The sequence below is a fragment of the Epinephelus fuscoguttatus genome, linkage group LG23 (genome assembly GCF_011397635.1).
Source record: "Epinephelus fuscoguttatus linkage group LG23, E.fuscoguttatus.final_Chr_v1".
Classification (NCBI taxonomy): Eukaryota; Metazoa; Chordata; class Actinopteri; order Perciformes; family Serranidae; genus Epinephelus; species Epinephelus fuscoguttatus.
Window position 1 is genome coordinate 13055860 of NC_064774.1, and position 27851 is coordinate 13083710.

Consider the following 27851-nt stretch of genomic DNA (forward strand, 5'->3'; position numbering starts at 1 on the left):
CTTGCTTTATCAATGGGGTTGGGACCATCAGTTGTGTTGTGCAGAAGTCAGGTTAATACACAGCCGACAGCCCTATTGGACAACTGTTAAAATTCATATTATGGCAAGAACCAATCAGCTAACTAAAGAAAAACGAGTGGCCATCATTACTTTAAGAAATGAAGGTCAGTCAGTCCGGAAAATTGCAAAAACTTTAAATGTGTCCCCAAGTGGAGTCGCAAAAACCATCAAGCGCTACAACAAAACTGGCACACATGAGGAGCGACCCAGGAAAGGAAGACCAAGAGTCACCTCTGCTTCTGAAGATATATATACACACATACACACACACACACACATATATATATATATATATATATTCCACTCTGGGGTTGAGGTGAATAAAAGAACTGTGTTGTGACCTAAATAACATGCTGTCGCTATCTGCAGAAAGTATTAAAGCATGAAATCCCGCATTTTTGATGTACGAAAGCATCCTGTATCATAACTACATGTGTGCCACTCGTAACAAACCAAACCGTGTGAAAATCAGTTGAAAATTCAGTGAGTTATTCTATTTTACTTGTGCATACAGCTCCTTCCTCAATAGAAGTGAACGCACTGTAGAGGTGAAGCGAGACCCATCCAAGATGGCGGCCAGCTAGGACGTCGGCTCCAATAGGCAGCGGCAGTCAATGCGGTGTCTATGTATACATGTCTATGGTTGCTGGTGCAGGTAATGTGGCAGTAACTGTCTTGCTTTGGTACCTGATTTCGCCTGATTCGGCACGTTATTATATTGGTCGCTATGTTTGGTTTCAGATGTCGGATTATCGGACATCGTGCCGATGTAACAGCTCACGGGGAATCCCCGTTCCGGCGCACGTGGCTTATTGGCGGCCGCTGTTTGCAGCCGCAGCCATCTGAGCGTGAAGTTTTCCTCTGATGCAGCCTGATCGGTATGTACAGCGCATGTCAACCTGTCTCTCTGCTCTCACCCTTAACATTTAGTTTGTCTTTTATATTAGTTTATTTCTTTTTATTTATGGCAGACACTGACAGGTGGGCCATGTGATGCTGCTGATTGAGAACCATTGCTGCTTTGCTCCTGTTTTGCTGTGCTTTGCTGCTGCTTTGCACTGATTTGTGTACACCGCCATTTGCCGTGCCTTGCTTCTGCCGGTGTCAACTATGCTGGCGTTGATAGGAGGCTTGTACAGCTAAAACAAATGAACTGTATATGCTGACGTTCGCAGCCCATTTTCCTTGGGCCCATATTTTACGTGTGTGAGCTGTGGGGTTAACTCCCTTATTTTCTCATTTTGGTCATTGGCTTCCCATTTGCTCCTTTTGTCACCACTGGAGGTGCACTCATTTGATTAGTTTCAATTATTTTTGTTTTGGTTATCTGATGTCATGTTGACTTTATTTTGATCAAGTGCCGTTTATATTCTGTTTGAATAATTCTGATTATTTTGTGTACGTTGTTCTTGTTAAATTGTTTTGAAATATTTATGGCAGCTAAATTATTTTATTAATTTGGTTAAGTTGTAAACTTTGTTAAAAGCTTTGTATTTTTTTTTGTTTATTGGTGATTTGACTATTTGAGTTCACCCCAATAATCGTTTCCCCTCTCCTTTCAGGTGCTGGAAGCTTACGGTGGTGGTCTTGGTGCCCTGGTGGTGGTGTCCCCTTTTGTGTGCTGTGCAACCCCCGGTTTTCATTTGGTTTCACCGCTGTGTGTTTGCGTGCGTGAGTGACACGAGTGACTGGGGTGCTCCTTTTCCTGGGATCCCTCTCGCCTCCTCATTGCCCCACACTATGTTTGATCTGCTGATTTTACAGGGAGGGGACAATGCTGTTTAGGGTTTTAGATGTTGACTATGGATGGGTACTGATGTCCGGTACTAGGCTATGTTAGCCCCAGGGCAAAATTATGAAAGACTTTAGAATTGATAACCTCTGACTGTGTTTTTTTACTGGTACTTTTACACATTTTGGTTTAATTGATCCTCATCCTGGATTAATGCACCGGTGAGCCCCGGGGCTATTACTTTTTTCCCTGTCCCTGCTGTCATCCCATCACACTGTAAATACAGATCAATTGTCTACAAAATAAAAACCTGACGAATTTCTCTTCTTGTTATCAGTCATTTCATATAGTGAGGAATAATATTATTATTATTTTTGTATTATCTTAGATGTAAATATTGCATGTTTCTTTCAGATAAAACACATTTTTGTATGAGTCAATGGAATTTCTTGCAATAATGAAAAAATACTGGCAATCATGTCCACCTGGCACAAACCACATGTTTTGGACAGCTGTGAAGTGACAGAATGTCCCACCATCATGGTTCTTATATTGCCAGATTCCAGAGAGTCTCCCCTCTTCATGTATGGCAGAATATGACTTTTTCCAACTTGCTATGCTGAGATACATGTAAAAATATAAGAATTTAGTAACAATGATTTTTTTTTTTATTGATATAAAAATTAATATAAAATACAGGCAGATAGGAGGACATGTAATGATGACAAATCTGGTTAGCCCTGATTGTCCTGAAAAAAACAACAAGATATAGCATGTGTATGTAGCCTTTATAATGACTGTGATATGAGCTTAAACGTAAAGGCAGTAAAAATACCCCCCAAAAGGCCGAGAGCCCATAGGGTTAAACAGTGATATTAAAAGGAAGTTGAGAAATTATTTTCAGCCCCAAAACTATTTTATTTCAGTGTTTCCTTTTTTAAATCCACACTTGCATGTTGGGCATTTTCAAGGAAATATGTAGTTTTCTTAAAAATCAACTGGAAGAGTAATGTCATGTGCTTGCATAAGATTTCTGCTCAGTCATTCTAACAAAACTATAATGAGCTTGTTTTCTTCACATAGAGGATAACTATGGCCAGCAAGCAAGGGCAAGAAATGTTGAGAACAAAAAGCATGACTATGAAAATCTCTGGAAACTTTTATGAGATAGGGGAGAGTGGAGTAGGCAGCCATAGAATTGGTTGTATGTATTTTGTATTATTTGTATTTTTAATATATTTTTATATTTTAAGTTTCAATTTGCACTCCATGCCCTGAAGTTGGGAATTTTAACCTACAATATTTGTATTTGTATCAATAAAGATCAACATTTTTCCCAATTTCTTTTTCATTTTTTTTAATGACGAGGTTCTTGTTTAATTTATATTATTTAATTAATCACAATTAAAAATTGGGCGGCACTGTGGTGTGGTGATTAGCACTGTCGCCTCACAGCAAGAGGGTTGCCGGTTCGATTCCGGGTGTGGGAGCCCTGCTGTGTGGATTCTGCATGTTCTCCTCATGTCAGCGTGGGTTTCCTCCAGGTACTCCAGCTTCCTCCCACAGTCCAAAGACATGCAGGTTAATTGATAACTCTGAATTCTCCGTAGGTGTGAATGTGAGTGTGAATGGTTGTCTGTCTCTATGTGTCAGCCCTGTGAGTCTGGCGACCTTCCAGGGTGTACCCTGCCTCTCACCCAATGTCAGCTGGGATAGGCTCCAGCCCCCCCGCGACCCTCAAGAGGATGAAGCGGCTAGAAGATGAATGAATGAACAATTAAAAATTAACCCTTATATACCAGTTTGTTCATATACCACTAACTGCTTTTTTGAAAAATACACTATAATTCAACATTCTAAAAGCAAAATTGACTTTGATTATTATTAGTATCATCGGTTGACCCAAGTAGAAGAAGAAATGATTTTGCACTTGTCCTGTGCATTTGACCCTAAGAAAAGTGGTGCTATGGCAGACCCTCTGTGCTGTCATCAGCACAAATGATGCCCCCATGTGATAAAATCCATCCCCCCTCCCCTTTTTTTTTACAACTTGAGTAGGCCTACTGTCAAGCCTGAGCATGTACATGTCAGTGATATTCAATATGCTCCATCTAGTCTCTCATCCACCGACACTAACGTTATGTCTTACACAAGGACAGCACGCTAGTTCAGCTGATAGAAAATTGTTACTAACAAGCTCAGATGACAGCTGTCTGTATGTAGACTAATGTAGTTTTACACTTATCTTAAAATACTTTTAAACGTAGCTGCTGGCTGAGACAAACAGCCCCAACTCTCTACACCAGCACTATGTTACATGCACAGTGAGAGACATCGACAGAGAGGGAACATGACAGGAGGAAAGCAGGACAGGAGAATTTAAGGATAATACTGCTAGCTGACTTTGCTAGCTGTTTAGCCCCTCCCACCTAGGAAAAAATGTGAGGAGCTAGCGCTAGGAGCGATGAGCGAACACTGTCAGTTTAAGAGACATTAGATGGCCTGACCTCCGCGCTCCTCTTCATGCGGACGTCAGGTCCAGGCGGGACTATAGGTGAATGGATCCCAAGTCTCGAGCCCTGCCCTCGCCACTCACCAGGGACCTCTTCTTACGGTTACAGAATAAACAACATAGCTATTTTCTGCCAATTTATTCCAGTTAGCTTACCTGAAACCTACTGCGTTGAGATGCCGTGTCCTGCGAGCTAAGTTTCACACAAGACCACGACAACAATATCCAGCAAAACACGTCACTTCCGTCATGCCAGGGGCACTTCCGTCATGCCAGGGGCTTGTGCGACGTCAGGGGCTTCTGCTAGTGATGTGACTTGCCGTGCCAAGGCTTCAAAGCGTGTGTCGAGTAATCCAGGAAGTGTTTCCGCGATGCGCGTATCGAGGCTTGTGTCGTTTCAGACGAGTGACATCATTGGTGACGTCCGAAGCCTCGCTGGCCGGCTGTACCACGTGACTGGTTCGGGAAGTGGTTCAGATCTATATATACAAACCACCAAGTGTAATAGCTTTTTTTGTCCAGTAGATGGCTTAGTAGAGCAAATGAAGCATCAAGAAGCTTTGCCCTTGAGTGAACCAATTTGATGAAAAGCTTCAATGCTTCATGAAGCTTCATCTGCCCATCACTAGCTTCTGCTCTGGGGCTGCAGCTGGATGCTACTCCCCAAGTCTCTAGTCGTTCGAGGTCCGCCATCTTCTAGGCCGTCCCAAGTCTCTTATTTGTGCAGCGAGGAGCTAGCGCTAGGAGCTAGCAGCAAGCTTTACGCAGCTACGAGCTAGGATGGTTGAGAGCTTCCTAACAGGAAGTCTTTTTCAGTGTGAGGCCATGACGTATAAATACCCGCCCCCTACATCTGGCCCATTTGAACGAGATGGCGGAGAAACAGCGCAAGTGTACCCGTTACACGCATTCTTTGCAATGAAACGCTGTAATTCACATGCCTACTGTACGTGACTACAAAGAGTAACGTTAATGATATTTCCTGCAAGACTGTCATGTTGTAAAAAAGTTTATTTCATTCACAACCTGTTGCATTGTTCAGCGGACTGTCGGTGATGTGTGGCTGTTAAATGTGCAGCTGCTCATGTCCAGAACCACACGTGTTGATATAACACCAGGCGCGTGCACACACACACACACACAAACATATTTGCCCATCATTAATTGTCCTGCATGTCATGTGAGTGGAATAATGTTTAATAGCTTGTAGGTAATATTAATTAGCCTATTAATATTAATATTAATTAATATTATTACTTTCATTAATGTTGTTGTAAGCTACTGTCATTACCTGCATCTCTCTCTCTCTCTCTCTCTCTCTCTGTCTCATTGTGTCATACGGATTACTGTTAATTTATTATGCTGATCTGTTCTGTACGACATCTATTGCACGTCTGTCCGTCCTGGAAGAGGGATCCCTCCTCAGTTGCTCTTCCTGAGGTTTCTACCGTTTTTCCGCGTTAAAGGTTTTTTTTGGGGAGTTTTTCCTGATCAGCTGTGAGGGTCCTAAGGACAGAGGGATGTTGTATGCTGTAAAGCCCTGTGAGGCAAATTGTGATTTGTGATATTGGGCTTTATAAATAAAATTGAATTGACTGAGGCAGACTGACAGATCTGATATGTCTTTTTCACTCAGCAGCTGACTTGTTGAATGATGGCGAGTGGATTTAATAATAGTGATAATGATGATGATAATAATAATGATAATGATGCTCATCACAGTGACAGTGGAATAGCAGGGCTACAGACCGTTCTGTAATTGCCACAAACTTCGAGTCAATAACAATGGTGACATGCGAAACTGTGTGACCAAAGTCATGACGGGGGGGTTACGGCTTTGATCAGCGAATATAATGAGATTTGGGATGCACCCGTAGTAACGCCAGGCTGGCTGCTTTTACGGAGCAGATCCAGCGGTGCCGCCGTCGAACGGACGTTGCTTCACGTTGGGCCGACACCGTGTAGTCAGGCCGTTACAACACTAAATGAAGCAGAGTGACGGACCCAAAGCCTTCAATCTGGCTATAAGACAGCTGAAATGCTAACAAACAAAAAAAACAGTGGTGAAGTTGGGATTTGTTTCTTGGCGTTACGTGCTCATTGTCTTTTCTGTGTCTTGCAGGCTGCCAGGAGAAGCGGACTGACCGTCAGATACTGTTTGTGGAAATTCGAAAATAAAGTTTGTCAAATTGACTTTTGTCTCTTCATTGTGCACACTTACACACGAAATAGGGTAACAGTCAGCTATTTTTGAATGTTAGCATTGATTTCTGACATTGAATGGTGAAATATTTGTAGTTTGAAAGGTCTGACCTAAATGAATACAGGTCGTAGTTAATGAAGCATATGAATATTAATATAGAAGGAGCGCCCACTGAGCGCAGCTTCTTTTATTGATGGTTCGAACGTCACGAAAAACAAAAACACAAACAACAAAAAACAAAGTTGACTTGTATGATTAAATAAAGGTAAAATAAATGGACAATTCATCAATTCATAGACGCTATGTTATGCAATTTTACTTAAAAAAGTTGTTAAAAAAAAAAGAGAGAAGTCACTTCCGTCATGCCAGGGGCACTTCCGGCAAGCCAGGGGCTTGTGTGACGTCAGGGGCTTGTGCTCCGGGGCTGCAGCTGGATACTATTGGACTTGGGACGCACCCTATGTGTCACCGCCCCCTGCTGCAGCCGTCTGCTCTCGTCTACTTTCCAGGCCAGCCGCAGTTCATCTCGAAGGAGCCTACTGACAGATACCTGTGCGGTGCGAGGTAACCTACTCTTTTTTCTACTCTTTTCTGTGAAATCACATGATAAGTTGCCCGGAGTGACGCAAGTTGTTTTTTCTTTACAAAATCTAATTAGTCAATTAAAATTTGGTGATTTATACCTGAACTAACACATCTGAAGAGCCCTCGATTCAGTAACAAAGAGCACTTCCTTACTAGTGGCTGATACTTTTGCCTTGTAAATGCAGGATGTAAATGCACAGCTGGGGTTGGATTAATGCACTTTATATTAACAACTTAAATCAATCAATAACAGCACGTGGCACTGTGGGCTAGTTAACAATAGATGCACTTTACTGGCAGGATTTGCACAGAACATTTCCCTTTGCATATTTGCACATTTCAATCAGTTATTCAATGGCTTTATTTATTGAATATTTGAAATCTTAATTATGTGTCTATTGGCCGGTGCTGGAATGAGTATTCAGCTGGCAGTGTGAGTGCGGTGTATAGGCTATGTGTTCAATAATTAATAAACAACAGTTTATAGTCTATTGTTTAAGTTGTTGCATAAACACTTGCCTGTCCTGTCCTGGGTTTCCTTAAGGGTGTTGTCTGAGAGACGTCTCTGGGCTTATGGACACTGATAATAATGTTCCGGGAGGGAGCAAGTGGTGGCATGTGTTAATTATATTAAATATGTATATTCTTTATGTTAATTCAGGGATGACATATCATGTTAGGGAACACCTGTTCATAGAAGGAGCCAATGTGGTGGAGCAGTGACACCACCTGTCCTGTCAAAGAGCCATCTACTGTGTGACTGATACGAATCGTAACTACAATCTACTATCTACAATGTTTTTTTGGGTTTTTTTTGTGAGAAATACTGAGCTAACAGAAAGTGTGAGAAGTAGGAACTGCTAAATGTATTTGTCAGCAGGTAAAAAAACAAGAACAAGACTATTTATAATCGTCCTAATATCAATGACTGGAAAACAAATCAAGGACGTTATTGTAGCAGCAGTCTTCTCATCAAAATTAAAAGACACTTTTTAGGTCCGAAATAAAATTAAAAAAGGAAGATTCAGTGCTGCCTTATGCCTTGCAGTGAGGTTCCTTACAATAAACCAGGGCCACCTTAATATGCCGTCAAGTAATTTCTGAGACTGATTCCTTTGCGACACTACTGTCAGTGCTTGTCCAAATGATGCAGGCAGCAGCTGTGTGAAGAACAACTAAGGTTACTGTGGAATATTTAGCTCACGGACAGTAGAGGGTCTGATGAGGTTAAAGAAAGCACGGAGATTAAAGGAAAACTAATTCAGACAGAGATCCAACCGACAAACAAATGTATAAAAAATGATATTATAAACACAGGAAGGACTCGTATGGTAAAGTGGCACGAGCACGGAAACATTAACGAGATTATAATCAAATCTAACATTAAAAATCAAATTAAAAAACTTACTAGACACAGTTTTGCTTCTGTTTTACTGCATTACTTCTTGTTGGGAGAATCATTTAGTTGTTTTTGATGCTGAATTTTCTGTTGAATATCTAAATGTTTCCTGTGGTGTCACCTGTTGAATACAACTGAAGAGTGAGTATAATTAATTGGCGAGATAGCGCCCCCTCCTGGACCAGGCTGCATGCCACAAACCAGGGGTTCCCAACTTCCTTTTCCTGAGAGCCACTTTTGCAAAATGACAGGAGGCCAGTGGCCAGTTAATGAACAAACATTAATCGTTTTTATCAGTATATGTAATAAATTAATTGCCTGTTTGCAACAGTTCAACATTCGCTGTCTTTAGTCATCCTTGCCAAGAGAGAAATCCAATTGCAGCAGCTCTGCACAGGTCAGGTGTACGCAGGGGTGTTCCTAGGATTTGCTGACATTTGGGGCTAAGCCCAGACCTCTGTTGGGGGGTCTGGAGGATTCTTCCATATGGCACTTCTTCGATTACTAAAATTAATTATTTAATTATTAAAAGTATAAAGAAAAAGTTCTGTGTGTGAACTAGAGCATGAACAGAAAAGTGGATTTGGCGATACGTCAGTGACACAACTCGACACCCCCCAGGAGGAGTCGACAAGTAGTGTTTTTTCCCTCTCTCTCTCTCTGTGCTTACGCTGATACTTTATCCTTGACTAAGTGAACATACGTACTCGGGCGTAGGCCTACTATAAGCAGAGCTGACTCCGCGAGGAATGTCTGCAGTCACTCTGGCTTTCATAGTCGAGCACACTTCCGCGTTGTAGTTTCTTGCAAAAATGTCCGTGAAAAATCCCCTGATGTGAAAATACATGCCGAGCAATCACTGGTGTGCGGAGCGGAGTCCACACGGTCGTAAAATCTGAAGGCCCGAACATACTCGGGTGGAACGTACACGGTGCAGACTCTGCAGAGGTCCGTGCGGACTCAAAGCGGACGTCCGCAAGCCTTGTGCGCACAAAGCTCAGATTTTACGACCGAGCGGACTCCACTCCGCGCACCAGTGATTGCTCGGCATGTATTTTTCACATCGCGGGGATTTTTCACGGATTTTTACAGGAAACTACAACGCGGAAGTGCGTTTGACTGTGGAAGCCCAAATGACAGCGGACAGTCCTCGCGGAGTCCGCTCCGCTTATAGTACACCCGAGCATGTTCGGGCCTTGTGCTTTGCGCGCACAGGGCTTGCAGACCTCCACAGAGTCCGTTCCGCATAAGTTCCGCCCGAGTATGTTGTACCTCTGGATTTGTCAAAGGTGATGTGAGTTGCTCGGCATCTCACGAGCAAGAGAGCATCTGGGCTGGTCCAGGGCCAGCAGAAAAAGAGAAGGACTGAGAGAATAACCCCTTTAACACTGCAGGAACTTGAGGGAAAAAACTTTCCCTCAACCCCAAACTTTCCCTGAAAAAAGTACCTAGTAGGGGGGTAGGACTTTTCAGATTACCAGTAATTCTTGAGGGGTGGGGCTGTTTGCAGAGGAATGCCGGTCGGTGGAACACACACGCAGCGTTCCGCACTTCCTGGCACAGGCCAGCCACTGCAAACTTTATTTAATTTTTACAAGCTCCACTCCATGTTTCTGTTTTGATAAAGATGGGTACCGAAACCTGGAACTAAATTAGCCCCGGGACTAAATTATCAATGACCGTAGTACAGATAAGTGCTAACGGTATCGGCTCTTTTGTGCCGGCGCGGAACTCCTTCACATCCACACACACGCCTACGCGACATGGTAACCAGGAATTATTTTACCCAGGTAAACAAATTCCTGGTAATAAAAGTTCCTGGAAATGTTGGTGGAAAAGCAGCTATTGTGGGACTTATCTTAGAGTTTCGCTGGTGACATCACAGAGGGGCATGTTACTGTAACAGTACTGTCCAATCGAGCTTGATGACTGGTCTCACTGGGAGGTGTGAGGTGACCTCCTGTGGAGACGAGTGTCAAATAGCTGTCTTTGTTTGAAGAACAGAGAGCATGCAGAGAAGAAAAGCCTTCACATGTCCAGTTTGGATTTTAACAAATGACAAATCATCTGTGGTCCTGTGAATCCCAACGTTCTTTATGGCCTTTCTCTAAATATTCAAGTTTCTGTTCTAATGTTTTAAGTTTATGTTCTTTTGCCTTCCTGTTACAGAGCTGATGCCGATGATTTTTTCCCATAATGACAGCTTTTAATGCATCCCAAAGCATAGTTGGGTCCACCTCGCCATAATCATGAAGTGTCTTAATTTCGGCTTTAATTTGTGCAATAACCATGTTATTATTAAGCAAGCTTGTATTTAGTCTCAAACTTGTTTTCCTAGGTTTGCTGTCAAAATGAAGAATTAAGTAAATTGATGAATGGTCTGAGACATCCATGGGACCAATGGTGCATTCTTGCACTCTGTGTCTGTCAGTATTATATATAAGAAAGTAATCTATTCGTGAACATACTTTGTGGGCGGGCGGTTGCTCGCGCACTCACCTCACTCACTATAACTACATTATATTATAACTATATACTATATATATTAACTATATATTTAGTATCTCACGACACAAGACGCCACGACAAGTTTAACGGAGCTTCACTTTACTGCTGCATTCTGCCTCAATCAGTAGGCCTACATTTACATGACACTTGAAAAAAATGAATGATTGCCTTAATCCGACTATATCTGGACAACTGAAGTGCATGTAAACGCGTTACTCCGACTAATATTGGAGTTCTCCAACTCCAATTAAGACACCCAGATAATGCGATTGGAATTCGATTCTCTCCGTCATGTATACGCCTTCATCTGAGTTAAACTAGACAATGCATGTGCGCATGCTCCACACCCACCGCGCTGGCGTATGACCCCGGAACAGACAAGACATGCTATTGTTGGAGCCCTCCAACAGCATACGGCGTTCTTGTCTGCCTCTCGAAATCACCATGACCACGAGGGATAGCGTGCACCTTATCTGCACAATCAGTAACGCGTACATTACGTATGAGATGAACAAAGCTGTGCGATTATCCATCTTGCTGTTGTTGGAAAATGCCGGTCTGCTGCCTGACTCCAGTTGTTTATTAAGTGACTTAATAGGTCAACCGGAAAGGGGGCCATATTAACCTGCTGAAACAACGCATATCGCCACCTAGTGTTGAGGAGGAGGACACGTTCCCGTCAGTAATTCGATTTTCTCAGTTGCATGTAAACTGGGACAAGGACAGAAGTCCGATTAGACGCCAAAATCGAATTTTGAGCATAGCTCGATTAAGCTGTGCATGTAAACGTACTGACTGAGGACTGAGAAACCTGACGCCGATGCATCTTGGCTCATTTGCATACTAAATAGTGATTGGGTGTTTAGTGGGGGCAGGGTCTCTGCCGACTGCACAGTAGATCACACATAGCCGGCACACAGCACGGAGTGGAGTGGAGACAGATGAGAAAACTTCTCTGTTTTGTGCCTTTTTCAGCGGATTCAAATTTCTTCAATATTTCATGTTCGTTTTGAGATAAGTGGGTTTCCTGGAAAAATCTAATTTGTTTTTTCTCCCTCTTCATTTTAGTCATTATTTTGTTACTTTTAATCGGATTAGTGAGCCCGCTGACATTTACACTACTTTATAATCACAATACACAACTCCTTTATTATGTCTTCACTGATGTTGGCAACTTTTGTGTGGGAACAACAACTTGTAATATCATCATTACTAAAGAGAAAGAACTTACCAAAAACCTATAAAAAACATGAAAAATAAAAAAGACTTCCATTGCTGTGGTCACACTTTGACCCACTAAGCCTTTGCTCAGTGGACAGTAACCCACCACTAGGTGGGGCCTGAAGGTAATCCTAGCCCTATGCACTGAGATAGAGTGTCTTAATTTCTACGTCATTGAAAGAAAAGTCTGTAGTGAACCGTTATCTTGTTAAGTAAAACACACATAGGTTAAACAAATTATTGGTGGTGAAAATTACACCAATTGGATATGGTACTCTAGTAAAAATAGGTTGTATCCACTTATTTACCATTTGACATCAATCTTCAGCACCTGAGTACTGTCTGGTTAACGTTTAAACATAATATTGTTAAGTGGATTGTACTTCCTCTCTCTGGAAGTCCTTAAGCCGTTCTCGCACTCTTTCAAGTGTGTCAGCACGATCAACCATCAATCCCGGGAGCTTGCTCTGCATACTCTGCAGAGCAGGGTAAAGTTCAACTGAGGACTGAGCTGCTTCCAACTTAACATTACTCTGCTGCTCAACCTGAGGGAGACCATCGTAAAAACTCTCAGACACTGCTCGCTCCTCCCTATTTTCACTTTGAAACAAGTTACCGTAAAAACTGACAGCATACCTTCGAATCTCCCCCATGGTCAGTCAGCAGTTGTCGAGTGTCAGAACTGTGAATGAACCTCTTCTGTCCATTCTTACGCTCCAGACCAGGAAGGAAGGAAAAGGAAAATTGTGACGTGACGTCCATTTCAGGTGAAAACGGGACCGAACCAGAGCCCCCTTAGCTGAAATACCTAATAGGTTGATTAAAACAGATTTTTTTTTTTTCTCAACAAGTTTCTCAGTATGCTGACAGTCTCTTTTGGTTTCAGCTAACTCTTGGAGTGCCTCCACTTCAGACTCCAGGTTTTTTATCGAACTTAGTAAGGTTTTGGTGACATTCACAGGGTATCGTTGACAGAATTGTTTTATTTGGACCTTTCCAACATTCCACCACTGCTGCAACGACGTATACTCAGATTTCAAATTCTGATGATTTTTCCAAAAAAGGACAAAAGCTTCTCTAAAACATTTATCTTCTAACAACACTGTATTAAAATGCCAGTAGGCACTTTTAGGTTTGACACATTGAATAAAAACAGACGCTGTTACCAGTGAATGATCAGAAAAACCAACAGGGCAAATACAACAATCTTTAAAAACATTAAAACGATGTTAAAAACAATACAACTGATCAAGCTTGGCCATAGACAGAGACCTCTCTTACCTGTGTCCATGTATATTGTCTCTGTGCATTATGAAAACCTCTCCACACATCACACAACTCATGAGCCTCAATAAGATGAAGCAAACAACTGCCAGAGGCTGCATGAGGCTCAGCGTGGTTCCTGTCTATCTTGCTGTCTACAGTACAATTAAAATCTCCACCAAAATATATAAAATAAAAAGTCTCTTTTTAGTTTTCCTGGACTACTTCTGCATGCTCTTTTTCTCCCTGTGTTTTTTTTAGAACTCACTTCCTGGTTCTTCTCCTTTTCTGTTCTGTCTTTTTGCTTCAGACCTTCAGCATCTGTCTTTCCATGGAGGTATTTTTGTGTCTTTTTGTTGCAATCATATAAAACTGTTTTGACAGCATATTTCTTGAACTGCAATCAAAAATCAAGTTTAAGTAAAACTGTGTGATCATTTTGCTTATAAATCAGTCTTCTTTGCTTGCAAGTTTAAGTTTTGCTTCAACTGCTTGCTTCAAGTGTTCAACTGCACCTAATGGGTGGGGCCTACGCTGATGGATGAGAGGAGAGTTTCCATTGGTGGGTTTGACGTGGCTCCATACATACAGAGCGGGCTACACCCACGATTCCTTCTCTCCCACTGGAAACGCTCGACAGTCGGCATTACTGCTCCACCCCGGGGCATCGACGGTACTGACCGTTACGCCGTCGAATAGTTCTGCCCTGGCTAAACAAAAGCAATCTACATGCACCAGTTCAAATAAAACATTCTTGCTATTATTAGGCCTAGTCCACACAGACCCGTGTACTTCTGAAACCGTGTATTATTCTATGCGATTTGGCTGTTTGGCCACACGCTACCGCACTTTTGGGCCCCCGAAACCGCGTTTCTTTGAAACCGGAGTCGAGGGTGAAGTTTTTGGAAGACTCCGGTGCCAGCGGCTGCGTGTAGATAGGATAACCGCAGTATTTTATTACCTGTCTCCATTGTTTGACGTCAGAGCAACGGTAAATAGCTCTTTCCAACTACTAAAATCCCACATTCTGTGTTAAATACAATGTATCTTAACTATATTTACAATGAAGCTTGATTCTGCACTCTGCACTTTAGCCCCTATGTGACTGTTTACCGTTGCTATGGCAACAAGTGACAGCTGACGTTAGCACCAGTTAGCTTAGCTCAATCGTCCGACAAACAATAACCCATAAAAATATAATTCAACATATTTAAACAAATTCAACAACAGCTGCCAACAGTTACAGTCCTTACAACCTTAGCTAATGTGATGTCACAGGTTAGAGTGTCAAAATGAAAGTAATAACAGCTTAAATCCCTGAGGAACTACGCTAGCATTAGTGATGGTTGCATCCACTCGTATGCAGTTACCTTACGTTACAGTTCCCTCAAACAATATCACGAAGCACAATACAAACTATATAAACAAATTATCTATTAAGGGTAGACTACTGATAAAATCTGGAGGTGCTCAGGTGACATTTACCCACCTGAAAGAATAAATGAAAACAAACAGTGATTTTGCTGGTCTTCAGTAGCTTCACTCTAGGTGTAACTGCCAACTGAAGAACCAACCGATTCTTCACCCAGATTTGCTCCCGTGCCTTTACTCAAATCAGTTATGCTTTAAATTGAATGGGGGGTATCTGTATGGTATCTGTAAAGATACAAAATCGATATATGCATAAAATAATGTCACAATTGAATGTGTGAGAGCCATTTGTATTAAATGTGTATTTGTATTTTTTGTTACACTCCCGCCACTTGGGGGAGTAGTGGTACTGGCAATTGGGAAGCACCAGGGTTTATATAATCAAGGTGTAACCACACACAGGTGTTGCTGTGTTTAGACGAAAAGTTTTTTGACCGTGCTGCATGCACCAGGCGCTGTGGAGACGACAGTCGAGTTATTTTGTTCGCTTATTTTTGGTTTATGTGTGACAAATGGCTGTACCTGAACTGAATCAAAGTAAGTAATAAATCAATATTGGAACATTGGAAATATCGTCTGTGATTGCATTGCACGCATCACAAATTACCTCACACGGCAACCGTTGTGGTGGCCTTTTTTTTGGATAGGCGAAGGGTCACTACAGAGTGAGCAGATACACATAAATACCCTATATGTCACACTACCTTTTAATTAAACCTCTACCAAAAAAGCCCACCCTGGATCCAGAGGTGTTAGCCAATTATAGACCAATATCTAATCTTCCCTTTCTGTCAAAGATCCTTGAGAAAGTAGTCGCAGACCAGCTGTGTGATTTTCTCCATGATAATAATTTATTTGAGGAATTTCAGTCAGGACTTAGAGTGCATCATCAGCACTGAGACAGCTCTAGTTAAAATTACAAATGACCTTCTCATTGCTTCAGACAAAGGACTTGTCTCTGTACTTGTTTTATTCGATCTTAGTGCGGCGTTTGACACAATTGACCATCAAATTCTACTGCAGAGACTGGATCACTGAATTGGCCTAAAAGGTTCTGCACTAAGCTGGTTTAAATCTTATTTATCTGATCATTTTCAGTTTGTTCACGTTCATAATGAATCGTCCTTACGTACTAAAGTTTGTTTTGGAGTTCCGCAAGGTTCTGTGCTCGGACCAATCCTGTTTACTCTATATATGCTTCCTTTAGGCAACATCATTAGAAATCACTCTATAAATTTCCATTGTTATGTGGATGATACACAGTTGTATTTGTCAATGAGGCAAGAAGAAAGCAATCAATTAACTCAACTCCATAACTGCCTTAAAGACATAAAAACTTGGATGAGCACCAATTTCCTGATGTTAAATTCAGACAAAACTGAAGTTATTGTTCTTGGCCCCAAACAACTCAGAGACTCTTTATCTGATGACATAGTTTCTCTAGATGGCATTGCTCTGGCCTCTAGCACTACTGTAAGAAACCTCGGAGTAATATTTGATCAAGATCTGTCCTTTAATTCTCATTTTAAATAAACCTCACGGACTGCATTTTTTCATCTGCGTAATACTGCAAAAATTAGGCCTATCCTGACCCGAAAAGATGCAGAAAAATTGGTCCACGCTTTTGTTACCTCAAGGCTGGATTACTGTAACTCTCTATTATCAGGTAGCTCTAGTAAGTCCTTAAAAACTCTCCAGCTAATTCAGAATGCAGCAGCACGTGTACTAACAGGAACTAAGAAACGAGATCATATCTCTCCTGTTTTAGCTTCTCTGCACTGGCTCCCTGTAAAATCCAGAATTGAATTTAAAATCCTACTGTTAACTTATAAAGCTCTAAATGGTCAAGCTCCGTCATATCTTAGAGAGCTCATAGTGCCATATTATCCCACCAGAACACTGCGCTCTGAGAACGCAGGGTTACTCGTGGTCCCTAAAGTCTCCAAAAGTAGATCAGGAGCCAGAGCCTTTAGCTATCAGGCTCCTCTCCTGTGGAATCATCTTCCTGTTACGGTCCGGGAGGCAGACACCGTCTCCACATTTAAGACTAGACTTAAGACTTTCCTCTTTGATAAAGCTTATAGTTAGGGCTGGCTCAGGCTTGCCCTGTACCAGCCCCTAGTTAGGCTGACTTAGGCCTGGTCTGCCGGAGGACCCCCTATAATACACACACTGTCTCTCAGATTAACTCATATCGCAGCGGTGCCTGGACAGCGTGACGTGTGTGGTTGTGCTGCTGCCGTGGTCCTGCCAGATGCCTCCTGCTGCTGCCATCATTAGTCATTACTCATACTTCTACTGTTATTATACACATATGACTATTGTCACACATGTAAACTGCCAGATATTAATACATACTTTCAACATATTGTACCACAGTAGCCAGAACTATAACTATAATATTATTACTTTCATTAATGTCATTGTCATTACCGTCTGTCCTGCATCTGTCTCTCTGTCTCTCACACACACTCTCACACACTCTCACACACTCTCTCTCTCACACACACACACACACACACACACACACACACACACTGTGTCATACGGATTACTGTTAATTTATTATGCTGATCTGTTCTGTACGACATCTATTGCACGTCTGTCCATCCTGGAAGAGGGATCCCTCCTCAGTTGCTCTTCCTGAGGTTTCTACCGTTGTTTTTCCCCGTTAAAGGGTTTTTTTTCGGAGCATTTTTCCTTATCCGCTGCGAGGGTCATAAGGACAGAAGGATGTCGTATGCTGTAAAGCCCTGTGAGGCAAATTGTGATTTGTGATATTGGGCTTTATAAATAAAATTGATTGATTGATTGATTGATTGATTGATTGACTACTTTATTTGTGAGCATGCTATCTGCTCTCTTTGGACGGCATATCCAGCTGCTCGACCTAACGACCAACAAAGGAGGCTGCTCCTGTTGCTAGCTACCCCAACTACACTACCACGAAAGCAGCGACGGGCCTGCCAACAGAGTTTCTGAATCCGGCCGGGTCGGTTCAGGCACTTCTGCTGTTGAATTAGGTTGTGCTGTTTTTGTGGATCGGGTTGATTTTATTTTCCGCACTTGCCTATTCTGGTATTGACTCTGACTGGTTCAAATGACCTTTCCGTTAGACGTTACATCGCCACCTACTGCTTTGGCATGTGTATTACATCACTTGGTAGCGAGTTTTGTGTGAATATCATATTTTTTTTAATCACACCACTCGTGTGGTTGATTTTTTTTTTTGGAAACTGGAGCCCGAAAAACTTCGGTTTCAGAATTGATTTCCACCACAGCTCCCGCACTGAATTCCCTGTGAACTACAGAACTCCCATGTTGCTTTGCAAGTGCACTAGGCTGATGAGTAGAATTTAAGAAACAGGCTAAATGACATGATGTTGCACACTCTTGTACAGTAGGTGGCGGTATGCAGCTTTAAATTGTTTGCAATCCGCCAACCAAAAGAAGAAGAAAAAAAGCTTTGCAAGCTGTCATTCCGATTGAGACTGGCCAAGAGAGAGAGACAGAGAGACAGAGAGACAGATAGAGATAGATAGAGAGAGACAGACAGATAGAGACAGATAGAGATAGAGAGACAGATAGAGACAGATAGAGATAGAGATAGAGAGATAGAGATAGAGATAGACAAACAGATAGAGACAGACAGATAAATATATATATATATAGATAGAGAGATAGAGAGAGACAGAGGGAGACAGAGAGAGACAGAGAGAGAGAGAGAGAGAGAGAGAGAGAGACAGATAGAGATATATTGTTTTTTGTTGAAATTAGTTTTGCTCATTAAAACACCATGCCTTTCGACCTAATGTTAAACATCCACTACAAAAGAATTCTACATTTATAAGACTTTTGATCACTTAGTAATTTTAATGTTCACCCTTAAAATTTCATTCGGTTTCCAGATTTTTGACAGTAAATTATTTTTGTTTATATCCAGATGCTGCACCTGCTGAAAATAATAATAAGACAAATACCAAGACCATTTGTCTTTATGAAAAATGCAATTTGGAAGTTAGGTAAGTATTGCTCACTTCTCTGAAATGTATTATGTGAGATTAAACACTGAGGTTTGATGTGAGACAGAGCTCATTGATGGTTTGATAAATATAGAAGTGAAAATGCTGACATATAAATTTATACTATAGAATATATACCATAGACTTTTGATCACTTAGTAATTTTAATGTTCACCTCTCATATTTCATTCAGCCAAATATATGTTTCCAAGTTTCTGACAGTAAATTATTTTTGTTTATAATCAGGTGCTGCACTATGGAGGAGATTGCGAAGCGTTTCTACCTCTTTGTGGGGTTATGGTAAGTATTGCTCACTTCTCTGAAATGTATTACGTGAGATTAAACACTGAGGTTTGATGTGAGACAGAGCTCATTGATGGTTTGATAAATGTAGAAGTGAAAATGCTGACATGATACATAAATATATACTATAGAATATATACCATAGACTTTTGATCACTTAGTAAATTTAATGTTCACCTCTCATATTTCATTCAGCCAAATATATGTTTCCAAGTTTCTGACAGTAAATTATTTTTATTTATAATCAGGTGCTGCACTATGGAGGAGATTGGGAAGCGTTTCTACCTCTTTGTGGGGTTATGGTAAGTATTGCTCACTTCTCTGAAATGTATTACGTGAGATTAAACACTGAGGTTTGATGTGAGACAGAGCTCATTGATGGTTTGATAAATATAGAAGTGAAAATGCTGACATATAAATTTATACTATAGAATACACTACCGGTCAAAAGTTTTAGAACACCCCAATTTTTCCAGTTTTTTATTGAAATTCAAGCCGTTCAAGTCCAATGAATAGCTTGAAATGGTACAAAGGTAAGTAGTGAACTGCTAGAGGTTAAAAAAAAGGGTAAGGTTACCCAAAACTGAAAAATATTATACATTTCAGAATTATACAAAAAGGCCTTTTTCAGGGAACAAGAAATGGGTTAACAACTTAAAGCCGTTCTGCAGCAATGGAGGTTGATCAAGCCTTGAAAGTTGGTGCTACCAATTCCTACAGGTGTTCCAACTTTTCTTGATTACTTACAACCCCCTCTGTCTGCATAAAAGCAGTGTTGGAACACACTCTGGTACCATACCCTTGTGAGCATCATTTGAACAGTATTGTACTGCAGAAAGTAGTGTGTTACCATAAAAATGGCAAGAAAAAGGCAAATAACAATGGAAAAGAGACAGACCATCATAACACTTAAAAATGTAGGGCTTTCCTACAGAGAAACTGCCAAGAAAGTCAAGGTGTCAGTGAGTACAGTTTCCTTCACCATCAAAAGGCACTCAGAAACTGGGAGAAACTCTGACAGGAAGAGGTCTGGCAGACCCAAAGCCACAACAGAATCAGAAGACAAGTTTCTGAGAGTCAACAGCTTGCGTGATAAGCGGCTCACAGGACAACACCTTCAAGCACAGCTTAATAGTGGTCGTAGTAAGCAAGTCTCAGTTTCAACTGTGAAGAGAAGACTTCGAGTTGCAGGTTTGAACGGTCGAGTTGCAGCAAGAAAGCCATTGCTAAGACATCAGAATAAGAAGAAGAGGCTTGCCTGGGCCATGAAGCACCACCAATGGACTACTGAAGACTGGAAGAAGGTGTTATGGACTGATGAATCAAAGTTTGAAATCTTCGGTTCATCACGCAGGATTTTTGTACGCCCGTCCGAGTAGGCGAAAGGATGGTTCCTCAGTGTGTGACATCAACTGTCAAACATGGAGGAGGAAGCGTGATGGTCTGGGGCTGTTTTTCTGGATCCAGGGTCAGTGACTTGTACAGAGTGAGAGGCACCCTGAACCAGAACGGCTACCACAGCATTCTGCAGCACCATGCAGTACCCTCTGGTATGCGCCTAGTTGGTCAAGGGTTCATCCTACAGCAACATAATGACCCAAAACATACGTCCAAGCTATGCCAGAACTACCACGGGAAAAAAGAACAAGATGGTAAGCTTGAAAACATGGAGTGGCCAGCACAGTCTCCAGACTTAAACCCCATCGAGCTGGTTTGGGATGAACTGGACAGAAGAGTGAAAGCAAAGCAACCTACAAGTGACACACATTTATGGGAACTTCTGCAACAGAGTTGGGAAGAACTTTCTGCAGAATATTTGATTTCCATTGTAGAAAGAATGCCACGAGTGTGTTCAGCTGTTATATCTGCCAAAGGTTTAGAATACATTTTGGTTTATAAATTGATTCCATGATTTCTTTTTTGACCTCAATTGTTTATTTGTTCTATGCTTTCATTTCAGAGTACAATGAGACATTAAACTGCATAATTTTCAATAAAAAACTGGAAAAATTGGGGTGTTCTAAAACTTTTGACCAGTAGTGTATATACCATAGACTTTTGATCACTTAGTAATTTTAATGTTTACCTCTCATATTTCATTCAGCCAAATATATGTTTCCAAGTTTCTGACAGTAAATTATTTTTGTTTATAATCAGGTGCTGCACTATGGAGGAGATTGCGAAGCGTTTCTACCTCTTTGTGGGGTTATGGTAAGTATTGCTCACTTCTCTGAAATGTATTATGTGAGATTAAACACTGAGGTTTGATGTGAGACAGAGCTCATTGATGGTTTGATAAATATAGAAGTTAAAATGCTGACATATAAATATATACTATAGAATATATACCATAGACTTTTGATCACTTAGTAATTTTAATGTTCACCTCTCATATTTCATTCAGCCAAATATATGTTTCCAAGTTTCTGACAGTAAATTATTTTTATTTATAATCAGGTGCTGCACTATGGAGGAGATTGCGAAGCGTTTCTACCTCTTTGTGGGGTTATGGTAAGTATTGCTCACTTCTCTGAAATGTAACATATGAGATGCAAATTTAAGTCCAGGGCCGGCTCTTGGCATAGGCCATATAGGCAGTCACCTAGGGCGCCACATGCTGGCGGGAGCGCAGCTGCAAGCCCTCAAAAATATAAAATAAAATAGAATACATAAAATAAAATAAATACTAATAATAAGTTGCAGCCCCGACTGGCGCCCTTTCCTCATACTCTATCTTGAAAAAAAAGAACAAATAAAGAAAAAGTAAACAACAACAACAACAACCCCCCTGTTGTTTGTCATTATTTGGCCCTGAACCTGTCCCACACCGTGCTCAGTCACGTCACTGTGGGAGAGGGGGATGGGACGAGTTATCTGTGCGCATCTCAGGTAGGTAGGGGTTGTGACTGACAGACAACAAGAGGTCATTATTCATCAAATTATTGGGTTATCATCATGAAAAGACTCAGGTGTGACATACAGGAAGCGGAGGAAAGAGGAGGCGGAGGTCCCAGTATCGAAGTATGTCATCTTTTATTGAATTAAGCTGCTGAGCTGGTTTATTGCTGTTTGTATCTGATGAACTACTGGCTGCTTAGTGCTCCTCCCTTAGCACATTAGATATTGTGCTGAAATTGGATAATGAATAGGGACAACTGTAAAACTAATGTGTGACTATGTAATTGTAGTGCAACCTCTTTTATTTTATTAATGCATAATCACAACTAGATAATTGATGTTATGTTGAACACATCACTGGTGCAAGTAGTAGTCTGTCTGCTGCAGCTACATGTTTTGCTTGTACTGTACAGTCAGAGGTAAATCTACTCTACATCTGTCCAGATGCACTGAGAAAAAGAAGCCCAGAGAAGCTGCTGCAGAGGGGCCTTCTCTGACATCTCCTCCACTCGCTGAAGAATGTAAGTTTAGCCAATTATTTGTGGTCATTTTTATCATTATTTTTGTTCTTGTTGTTGTTATTAATATTATTATTATAATGTTATTATTATTACTGTTGAATGTTCCAGTTTAACCTTGTTACTAATTACAGTAAATGTAGGTCAAATAAAATAAAATCTATTTGTACAGTGCCTACTTTATATGAAGCAGAATGACACAACAGACTTCATGAAGTGGTGTAACAGTATGGATATACTGTATGTTTGAATACAGCTGCAGTACAAGTCAGGCAACAAGCAGCAGCACGGCTGGATTCAGCACACCACTACCTCACGACTTCTGCAGCAGCTTCTCGGGGCTTCTTGTTCAAATATTTTCTCAGTGCATCTGGACAGATGTAGAGTAGATTTACCTCTGACTGTACAGTACAAGCAAAACATGTAGCTGCAGCAGACAGACTACTGCTTGTACCAGTGATGTGTTCAATATAACATCAATTATTATCTAGTTGTGATTATGCATTACTAGAATAAAAGAGGTTGCACTACAATTATATAGTCACACATTAGTTTTACAGTTGTCTCTATTTGTTATCAAATTTCAGCACAATATCTAATGTGCTCAGTAAGAGGAGGAGCACTAAGCAGCCAGTAGTTAACCAGATACTAGTCTGAGTGGGCGGAAGTTCGCTGCATAGATCAGCTTCTCACTGGGCGGAACGAGCCACCCGCTGAAGTCCCGCCCTACCACCTCCGGTTGCAGTTTAACACGTCCTTTACTAACTTTTGTGGTGTTTGATCTTGCGGGGATGTAGCCATTTTTCTGCCATGGTTCGCGTCCTGTAGGCGATGTTTTCGTGGGCGTGTTACACCAAAACCTGTTTCCCTCCAGCAATATTTTTGCAAACGCACCGTTGCTGTGGCACCGCCCAAAACGATTGTGATTGGTTGAAAGAAATACAAGCAGCCGGGGCGTTTTTTTCTCCAATCTTAAAGTGAGAGTCGGCCCAGCCAGACCTTTCTTTTCTTGAGAAAGCTCTGGTGAGCGAGACTAACCAGATACAAACAGCAATAAACCAGCTCAGCAGCTTAACTCAATCCTCGGCAGCGATCGTAGCTCGTAGTCAAACGGCATTTTTTAATGTTATAAAAGACGACATACTTCGATACTGGGACCTCCGCCTCCTCTTTTCTCTGCTTCCTGTATGTCGCACCTGAGGGCTTGGAGGTCTTTTCATGATGATGCATCACACAAAAAATCATGTGTGACAAGTTGGAAGAATTTCATGAAATGAAAGAAAATGATGCTCCTTTAAATGGAGGGGAAAAAAATCTAGGCTCTAATGTAAAAAGTGCTAAAACTAAATTAAATTATCAGTTAAAATGTAAATAAAATATACTGATAGGCTTATATTTTGCTTCAACAACCTGTAATAACGTGTCTGGAAACCAAACATGTGGCTGTTTGATATGTTTATGTGTGTCTGTAGGACAGCACTTTGATGAGCCACATAATAATGATATTATACGCTATTGAATATCAAGGGTTTTTTCCCAATAATAAGGTATCAATTAAAGACTGATTAATAATAGATTAATAAAGATGGTGTAATGACACTGCGTTCTTCTTTCCGTGTAAGGTGCTCAGCCACACAGACGTCATTATGGTCTGTACAATCAGGGCGCCACATGTTACCTCAACAGTGTCCTGCAACTTCTCGCCATGACAACAGAGATCCATGACAGGTTTGAAACTGCTGCTTTCATCTGTAGCGCATATTCTTGGAAAGCAATTAAAAAAAAACATTGTATAAAATATTAACAGCAGGTCATGCTTTTGGGTTTATATGGATATTTCAATATACAAAACTCCATCAGTAACTATGTTATAATGGGCAGTATATACTGTGGTCAGTGTTCACTGAGCAACTGCTCTCTCCCTAAAGGTTGGATCATGATTCACAAACAGATCGGCAGCTGAAACAAATCTTTGAAGAACTGAAGAGAGACACATGTGCAACACAAACTATCACAGCAGCATTTGGGATTACAAATGGTAAAATGGAGAGTAATGAACATACAAAGAGCTTATCACTAAAGAAGTCACGTATCAGTGGTGAAGTGAGTGAGATGCTTCGATGAAATCAATAGATTCAATTTAATGTATCATATTTACAGTTCATGAACAACGTGATGCCCCTGAATGCCTGGAGATGATTTTAAATAAGATCAGCCGACGAGCCTCTGAGGTGAGCACTTAAAGAATCTATGTTATTTACACGTGAACTAATCAGAATGCTGTGTGATGACAGATTTTCATGCTAAGGTTTTCCAAGGAGAGCTGACACACACAACTGAGTGCTCCAAAGGCCACAGCATCAATGAAGAGACAAATCCATTCTGGACTCTTCCACTGTCGCTGCAGGATACCCACGATACAACCTACAGCGTGGTAAGCATCCAAACACAACAAAAGAGTTCTACTGTGGTATTTTTATGTAATGTGAGCACGCTAATTTAATCTGGACTCTTTTGTGTTTTTACAGGAAATAAGCTTTGAAAGGATTTTCCAGCAGAAATCATTCAGTGGAGACAACATGGTGTACTGCAACGAATGTGAAGAGAAAACAGAAGCAACTAGTGTGAGTTTTGACCTTAAAATGAAAACACCAACTGTGGGCGGGCCAAACGTAATACTGGAATCACATAAAAACATTGTAGTGAGATCGTATCAATCATATCATTTTATTGTTTCATAATCTTTCTTGTGTTATTTAGGGATGTGAGATGGTGACATATCCTCAGATTCTGACTCTGCTCCTCAAGAGATTTGGCTTTGACTACAGCACCATGTCATATTTCAAATCACACCGCTGTGTGGACGTGCCACGAACGTTACAGAGAAAGGCAGTAATTTTTATGTGTAATTTATATCTGAATGGTGCTCCTTATGTTTGCTTTCCATGTTCCTGACTGTGTTCTTCATTGCAGGACAAGGAGTACAAACTGTATGGGATGGTGCATCACATAGGCAGTCTGAGAGGAGGACATTACACAGCCACCATCCTGTGGAGTGAGGACAAAACCTGGTATGAGTTTAATGACGATCACGTCAGCAAGGTGAGGGGGACTTTACTTCCTCTACTCCATTAGGGCCGTACACACTCAAAACAAACCAACAGAAAGATCTGAAATGAAATGCTAATTTGTTGACGGTGTTCATTCTTTCAATGATGCAGGTTAGACGACAGCCATTTGCAGAAGCCTCAACTTACAAGTATGTTAAATATTATCAATAGTGAATGAGATTTATTACATTTTCCAGAAGTGTTGACTTGGTTGTGTCATATTTTTGTTGTTCTATGTAAACAATAACTTTAAATTATTGTTCACCAGGTCCAAGACTGCATATCTGCTCATGTACAGAGGTAAGATTAAAAGGAGCTATATGTAAGAAATCTAAAGCAATTAGTCGTAAAATCATCCTAATATGTCACAGAGACTAAGGAATAATGTTCATATAACATACTGATCTCACCGACAACAATAGTACGGCCAGAATATTTTCATCTAAAAATTTTTTTTGCAGTCTGCAAATCATGTTTCTGTTTTGAATTTGTGTTTTGGCCTGTTGCGCCACCCACTGCCGTCTACCAGTCACGCAGTCAGCAGAGTCTCAGCATCAGTTGCAGTTACGACTGAGCTACAGCAGCATGGCAAGCAGCATTAGCAGTGTCCCAGTACATTTGGCCACATTCTTACATACAGCACCTTTAAATCAAAACATAAAGAAATCATTCAGGCTGTAACTGCAATATTCATTGATCATTGCTAAATCCTTTTTTTCACTTATTTTTTCACTGATGGACAACGCACTGCAAAAATAGGAGCTGAATGATTTGGAGCAACACAATGTGGAGTTTAAATGAAGTGGAGGAGAACTGATAACTGAACACTGATAATGCAAAGAAGAGGAAAATGGGACAGACTGAAGGGGATGATGTGCAGATGAAAAGGCATGAGGCATCAGGCCATCAGGCTGGAGGAGAGGAGGGTAATGCAGAAAGAGTTTTCTCAGAGAATACAGATATGTTTTGAATGTGCAGAAAGTTTCTAACATGAGCAGGAATCATGCTGAAAGATGTAGACCTATGAGCTATTTAAAGGTGCTGCATGCACATTTCAGTATTTTCATATTCACATTCAGGATCTGACCAAACGTCTCTCCTTCTGTTCCTGAGATATGACATTGAGTAATATACTGTAAGTCCTTTTGCAGAACATTGTGATGTCACAGTGAAGCTGACCTTTGACCTTTTGGATATAAACTGTCATCACTTTTTTGTTTCATTCTTTCAGACATCTGTGTGAAATTTTGTCGTAGTTAGCGAATGAATTCTTGAGTTATGACCAAAAACATTTTTCATGAGGTCACAATGACCTTTGGCCTCCAAAATCCAATCAGTTGTCACTTATGTCGTGTGGATGTTTTTGCTAATTTTAAAGAAATTCCCTGAAAGTGGACAGATGGACAACCTGAAAAATTAAAATTAATGCCTAAGGTTACTGCTGTTGATGGTGCGGAGGCATAAAAAATATCATATATATCCAATCTTGTGTACATACATGTTGTAGCCAGCAGTGAGGTTGTGGTGACTTTTAAAGACACATCAGCTCTGATTTGATGAATTTAAAACATGAACCAACTTTTTAGAATTTTAAACATGAATCATACTTTGATAAAAATGTTTAACATACTGCTATGTTATCAATCAACCACATATAACCAGCGAAATGTTGCAGCACTGATTTTAAAGAAAAACTGGATTTCCAAATACTTTGAAATTGTGAATAAAGACAATAAAAATTTAAAAACGCATGAAGATTTCTGTGATTTTATTCAGTGACAAAAAGTTTCTCAGTCGATTCTGAATCCAAAGTGAACTTTTTCAAGCACTTTCACTTTGTAGATAAAGAATTTCTTGCATTTTCTTTATATGTGCCTTTCAAAGCACTCAAGGACACCTTACAAGACACAAGACGGTTAAAAAAAAAACAAGCAGCAATGTATCCATAAATAATAAAATCAAACAAATGCAGCAATATACAATAAAAGTTAATAAAACAACTATATAAAATCATAATTACAAATATTAGGTATAAAAATCATAAGATCATCAGTGCAAGAGTCAATATGTAATATGGAGACTGCAA

The 27851-nt window shown here is 40.7% G+C and overlaps 1 protein-coding gene and 1 long non-coding RNA gene across 2 annotated transcripts; both read left to right on the top strand.

The window, feature by feature from the left end:
- Positions 1–7042: 7042 nt before the first annotated feature.
- Positions 7043–19529, top strand: LOC125883693 (uncharacterized). The gene is made up of 3 exons (XR_007448588.1): positions 7043–7071; positions 18858–18936; positions 19488–19529. It is a non-coding gene; the product is annotated as an uncharacterized LOC125883693 (long non-coding RNA).
- Positions 19530–19533: 4 nt separating this feature from the next.
- On the top strand, positions 19534–27516 carry LOC125883688 (ubiquitin carboxyl-terminal hydrolase 47-like). The gene is made up of 12 exons (XM_049568163.1): positions 19534–19541; positions 21397–21450; positions 24278–24383; positions 24584–24693; positions 24816–24886; positions 24964–25089; positions 25184–25279; positions 25416–25544; positions 25629–25757; positions 25877–25914; positions 26034–26065; positions 26525–27516. Exons 3-12 carry the CDS (start codon positions 24361–24363, stop codon positions 26533–26535), a joined length of 765 nt encoding a protein of 254 aa, XP_049424120.1. The 5' UTR covers positions 19534–19541; positions 21397–21450; positions 24278–24360; the 3' UTR covers positions 26536–27516.
- Positions 27517–27851: the final 335 nt, after the last annotated feature.